This window comes from Scheffersomyces stipitis, chromosome 1 (assembly GCF_000209165.1).
Source record: "Scheffersomyces stipitis CBS 6054 chromosome 1, whole genome shotgun sequence".
Lineage (NCBI taxonomy): Eukaryota > Fungi > Ascomycota > Pichiomycetes > Serinales > Debaryomycetaceae > Scheffersomyces > Scheffersomyces stipitis.
In genome coordinates, this window is record NC_009068.1 from 3,503,093 (window position 1) to 3,509,615 (window position 6,523).

The window sequence follows — 6,523 nt, forward strand, 5'->3', positions numbered from 1 at the left end:
AAACATGAGCTGCTAAATTGACTCTAACATAATACAGCATGGCAACTTGCCACTTCTTGTACAGAGAGCACCTTCATGTATTAACGTGATATTCCATACAAGATTATTAAAGATGCGGCTCATGTAATTGTTCTGATTCCATTAAGAGGGGTAAGGACGCCAAAAAAGTAAAGGAGTACCATAAGAGAAAAAGCTTCCTACATGGTTATTACCAATTTAGTTGCAATAATGGTCACCATTTGTTGGGGTAGGAGGAGCGTATATTGGTAAACAGGAATTTTTGTTACAACCATTGAATTTGGATATATGCAACACAAGCGCGCGTTACGACAAAAGTTTCCAAATTCAGCTTGAACGTTTGCGGCAAATTTAAGCGCAATTTGAGTAAATATTTAATGTTCCTGGATATCTATAAAATGATCAACAATTTCGTTAATACACGGAATCAGATTTTGATAGTAACAAGCTAAATGACTCAGACTGAAAGACACAAAGATTTAGAAAACTATAAGATTCTTCACCCTTACATCCTAAAGGTGTTCAGAGTTTTGATTGCGGATCTCGTACAGCAATTCAATGGTGGACATCCAGGAGGTGCTATGGGTATGGCTGCAATTGGTGTTGCTTTGTGGAAGTATGTATTAAACTTCTCTCCAAACAACCCCGACTACTTTAACAGGGACAGATTTGTACTTTCGAATGGACATGCATGTTTGTTCCAATATGCTTTTCACCATTTAGTTGGTTACAAGCACATGACCATGGACCAGTTGAAAACGTATCATTCTACCCACTTGGAGTCTTACTGTCCTGGACATCCAGAAAATGAACACCCAGCTATTGAAGTTACCACTGGAGCCTTGGGACAAGGTGTTTCTAATGCAGTTGGTTTGGCTATTGCTAGTAAGAACTTGCAAGCTACTTACAACAAGCCAGGTTATGAAGTTGTTTCTAACCATACCTTCTGTATGGTTGGTGACGCTTGTTTGCAAGAAGGAATTTCATTGGAAGCAATTTCTTTAGCAGGACACTTGGGCTTGAACAATTTAACAGTAATTTATGATAATAACCAAGTGACTTGTGACGGCTCAGTTGATTTAACCAACACTGAAAACATGAATGACAAATTCAAGGCTTGCAATTGGAAGGTAATTGAAATTGAAAATGGTTCAGAGGATGTAATGGCAATTGTCGCTGCTCTTCAGAAATCTAAAGAGTCTTCGGATAAACCTACTTTCATTAATGTTCACACTTCCATTGGTATCGGTTCCAACATTGAAGGTCAAGCCAATGCTCATGGAGCTTCGTTTGGTGAAGCTGAAGTTGACAGACTTCATCAGGTCTATGGCTTCGATCCAAAAAACCGTATTCATATTCCAGAAGACGTCTATCAATTCTTTTGTGATATTTCTTCAAGAGGTGATATCTTAGAAGTTGAGTGGAAATCGTTGGTTAAAAGGTATGGAGAGAATTATCCTGAGTTGGGTGCCGATTTTGCTAGACGTGTAAAGGGTGAACTTCCTGAGGATTGGGCTTCATTAATTCCTAAAGAGTTTCCAACTTCTGATACTGCCTCTAGAGCTTCAAGTGGTATGATTATTAATCCAATTTCTCTGGCAATCAATAGCTTGATTGTTGGTACTGCTGATCTTTCGCCGTCGGTTAACTTGGCATACAAAGATAAGTTGGATTTTCAAAACCCAAGAATTAAGACTACTTGTGGAATCAATGGAGACTATTCTGGAAGATATATTCATTATGGGGTGAGAGAGCATGCAATGGCTGCAATCGCTAACGGTATTGCAGCTTTCAATCGAGGAACCTTCATTCCTTGCACTTCTACTTTCTTAATGTTTTACTTGTACGCTGCGCCAGCAGTTAGATATGGGGCCTTGTCGAAATTGCAAGTTATTCATGTGGCAACGCATGATTCAATTGGTATTGGAGAAGATGGTCCCACTCATCAACCTATTGCTTTGCCTGCATTGTATAGAGCAATGCCGAATCTCAACTACATACGTCCATGTGACTCACAAGAGGTAGCAGGGGCTTGGGAAGTTGCAATCCGCTCCAAAGAAATGCCAACTATTATTTCCTTGTCAAGACACAAGCTCACTCAATTTCCTCAGAATTCGAAGAGAGACCTTGTGGCCAAAGGTGCTTATTCTTTTCACAAAGAAGAAGACTCAATGTTGAACATTATTGGAGTTGGATCAGAAATGGTTTTCGCGGTTGAGTCAGCCAAGTTATTGAATGATAGAGGAATCAAAACTTCAGTCATTTCGTTCCCATCTCAGTACCTATTCAACAAGCAGCCATTGGAATACAAGAGATCATTATTGAAAAGAGGAAAAGTACCTACTGTCGTTATCGAAGCTTACACTGCCAACGGATGGGAGAGATACGCTACTGCTGGTATTAACATGAAAACTTTCGGTAAATCTCTACCAGGCCCAGACACCTACAGGTACTTCGGATTCGAATCACTGACCATAGCTGACAAGATCGAACAATATGTTGCAGAGTGGCAAACTGATGACCAGATTCGCCTTGAGTTCCAGGATTTAAATTAGTAAGTAGAAAATTATGTGGTATAGCTTCTCCCCGAGAATCCAAAATATATCTGTAAATTGCGGCAATTATTTCCAAAAGTAGTAACCCCAAGTTACTGAAAATGCAATCAAAAAGTGCGGAGATCTCAGTGGAGTATTTTACAGTTGTACACAAAAGAAGTAGTATTTACAGAAAACATTTTCCAAATGATGAATAACAATTACATTCTTCCTGAGTACAATTGATTTCTTTCTCCTTCACCACAATTATATTTCTCTATATGGTTGTTTACCATGAACACTAGCACTGAAAGGAGTTTCAAGCGAGTAAAAACTGGCTGTTTGAAGTGTCGAAAAAGACATAAGAAGTGTGATGAAGTTAGACCTAATTGTCTGTCGTGTACAAAGAAAAAAGAAGTCTGTGAATGGCCAGTAAGCTATGGAAAGTTCCACAAGAATTCAACGTTCCAATTACCAGCCAACAAAGCTGTTCACAAAACAGCAACTACAAAGGAACTGAAAAAGTATTCCGAACATCTTGCTAACAATTTCAATCGGATGTCTCATTTAGAAGCAGAAGGAAACTTATCTAGTGAAGCAGAGACGTTGCTCTCGATGCTGGTACCTAGATTAAATAAGTCCAAAAGCAATGGTGATATTCAAATTGAAAAGTCCATGTCAATAAGTAAGATTTCAACCCCTCCTCAAACTTCAAGCTTTTCACAATTACAAATTCTGCCAAAGTCTACTAGTAATCCTCTGGAATTCAATGCTTTATCGTTGAATAGAATATTGAATACTGACCCAGATTCTGAGCAATTAGATGGATCAATAATACCAATAGACCCCAACATGGATGGATTGATAGATAGTCGCAATGGCTCCACAACCATATCCAATACTGATAAAAGTGAACCAAGCATATTTGAAAATATTTCCCCGAGTTCAGCTTCATATGATGACACATACTCATTTAGTCCAGAGTCAATAATGGAACCGTTCTTGCTTTACAACGAGTTGCACAATACTTTGAGAGAGTATATGTTTTCAAATGTTTCTTCTACAGCAGAAGTTTCAGAGAAAATAAATGGCTCCGATAACATCATTTTTTGTCCCACTACTTCAAATAATATCGATAAAGTTGGCGAGCAAATTGAAGGAGATTCTTCACTGTCAAGGGCCAATAACAAACAAGTTGAGGATGATTTAGATGCAACCAATGAGCGAGAACCCATTCCAAATAAATCTAATGAATTATTTAATGTACTTATCCACGAGCCCCCCGCGTTGACAGAAATGGAAAAGTTGTTCCTCTACAAGAACTACTTATATGAAGTTGCCCCATGGTTGGATATGTTTGATTATTCACAGCAATTTGGCATCACTATCCCCCAGCAAGCAAATCTGAATGCAGCTCTCATGTTTGCCATTTATGCCGTTTCTTCAAGACAGATCGAGCTTACCAATCCAGATTATGACAAAGATAAAACAATCAAGATTTATCAAGAATCTCTCAAATATTTGATTCCTACAGTAGAGCAAACAATGGATAGAGCTATCATTTCTTCTTGTGTTATTCTTTGTGTTCTTGAGATGATGTCATCGTCTCCAAAAGAATGGCGACACCATTTGGAAGGTTGTTCTGCACTATTTAGGACCAATAACATTCATGGGTTCAGTGACGATTTGGAAAGAGGACTTTTTTGGTGCTATGCTAGAATGGATGTAAGTTCAGCAGTTATTGGAGAGCAGTCGACTGTACTTCCCACAGAGTACTGGTTACCTAAAGAATTCAAAATTAAAGATCTGAAAGAGTACTTTCAAAAAGAAAATAAACCTGATATGTATGCAAATTATATTGTCTTTCTTTGTTCCAGGGTTTTAAATTTGATCTCAAATGAGACACCTAATTTTAGAGCTGAATGGGAAAGCTTATTTAGCGAGGTGGTTGCTTGGCACGTGAACCGACCTCCTGAATTGCAACCGTTCATGGAGTTTGAGCACTTTCCCTTCCCAGGGCTTCTCTTTTTGAACGGGCCCGCCATTTCATCTAACCAATTATATCACATGGCGATAATACTCTTATCGCAGAACAAGCCAAGACTTCTCAAAGTTAAGCCATCGAGGAGTGTAGTAAGTATAGCATTAATGTAGCCGATTTCAATCTCTCTACTAACGCAGACTCTAGAAATCCAACATCTGGCATGCCAAGCAGATTTGTGCCATCAGTTTGCACAATACCCACCAGTACGTATAAATTCCTTTTGTCTAACTACAATTGAACTACAGGATTGCTAACATTTTTTCAGTGGATGCTGGAACAACGCCCTACAGCCACTATGGATCGCCGGGAAGCTCCTCAGTAGCGAAGAAGAGCACACCATCATACTCAACCTCCTCGACAAAATAGAATCTACAACGGGTTGGCAAATGAATTTCAGGGCGCGGGACTTAAAGAGGTTCTGGGATGGAAAGTTGGTTGAGTAAATTTACAGGGGAACACAGACTATGGGGACTTAACTTCTAACCATAATATATTATGTAAATCGCTGTAGTCTACTTCATGATTAAGAAAATATTTAACTCTTAGGTAGTTGCAACCATCAAACACCGTTCATTTCTGTACCACAATTGTCCATATTCTCCAAAATGCTCAGAAATAATATGGAAGAACAATATGGGAACTATATGGAGAAATTAACCTCTACCTTCCTACTAATAAATTGAATGGCAACAAGCATCTGGTTGTTCGAATATGCAAACAAGACGGTTGTAGCTTGGAGCTGATGATTACCCACCATTGCTCCCGCCATAGTAACCACAACTTTGATATTCTCACTAACAATCTTATTAAAAGCCGCCCTGCACTTTGGGTGGAGATTTTAACTATTCGACAATGGCCGAGTGAACGAAATACGAACACCGGAAGGTTCTGGAACTAGGTTGGTTGCCGAATTCAATAGTGATTGAATTCAAAAAGAGATTGCCTATTAATAAATACTGTTATTCCAAAAAGTGTGGTATTTAGGGCTATTGCTACATTGAGTTTAGGGAATGGGGATTAATAAATAAATTTAGTTGCAGATTGTAACGTTGACTCTTTTAGAATAATATTCACGTGTGTTATGTCTTGTAACCAAGGACTATGTGTACATATTTTAAATGGATTTAATAAGAGCATTAAGGTTTTGTAAGAGTCAAAAGTGATGAATCCTTATTTAATAGAATGAGGACAATCGAATGGTACTACTTTTAGGACAGGTGCAATTTTTGGCAGCAATTAGTATTTTTGTAGTATTTTTCGCATTCTTTTCAGAAAGACAATCAGTACATGTATACAAGAAAATTGAGAGAAGTAATAAAGGTAAAGGAAAAGTTAAGATTGTAAGAATATGGATATTTAATGTTAGTTATTGTGGTAGTGGGAATGTGATATTATTGTTGTATTATATTGAGTTGTTGTGAATTTGGAGGGAGGATTATCCATTTAGAATCACATGACTGGAATTGAATGATAGGGAATTATGTACAGTCAATATAGAGGTGAAACAATTTAACCGCATTTGATGTGCGTGTATTACTAAAATGAGAACTGAGAGGTATAAAAGGATGGCGAGATCCCCAAAGTTTGAAAATAATTATGAAGATCATCAATTGATTCATTTGCAGTAGGATATCCTGGATTTTTATGGAATTACATAATGTTCAACAGTAGGATTCTATTAGACCAGGTGGGCGTCTTGTCTAAACAGATGTGCCAAATTAGCAAATCGGTGGTCAGAACAGTAGCGACAGGTCAAGAGAATATTGTGTGAACAATTGATACCCCTCAATAGGTAGTCACTCCTACGAAAAGTTGGACAAGCTTGATCTAGTCGAGATTGCTCCATTGTGTATTGACAACCAGTTGTATGAAGAAGGCTTTGAGGTAGGGTGTTTTTATCCAAGTTTTCACAAGTATTCCAGTTTTT

General features: G+C 38.1%; 2 protein-coding genes across 2 annotated transcripts; both read left to right on the plus strand. All coding sequences in view use genetic code 12, as the record gives it.

Moving 5' to 3' along the window:
• Positions 1 to 470: 470 nt before the first annotated feature.
• DHA1 (Dihydroxyacetone synthase (DHAS) (TKL2) (Formaldehyde transketolase) (Glycerone synthase)) lies at positions 471 to 2,573 on the plus strand (the record flags this gene model as incomplete). Its single annotated transcript, XM_001386965.1, has 1 exon — positions 471 to 2,573. One exon carries the CDS (start codon positions 471 to 473, stop codon positions 2,571 to 2,573), a length of 2,103 nt encoding a protein of 700 aa, XP_001387002.2.
• Positions 2,574 to 2,846: 273 nt separating this feature from the next.
• PICST_39662 (fungal transcriptional regulatory protein) lies at positions 2,847 to 5,039 on the plus strand (the record flags this gene model as incomplete). The annotated part of the gene is made up of 4 exons (XM_001386966.1): positions 2,847 to 3,204; positions 3,502 to 4,685; positions 4,741 to 4,799; positions 4,862 to 5,039. 4 exons carry the CDS (start codon positions 2,847 to 2,849, stop codon positions 5,037 to 5,039), a joined length of 1,779 nt encoding a protein of 592 aa, XP_001387003.2.
• Positions 5,040 to 6,523: the final 1,484 nt, after the last annotated feature.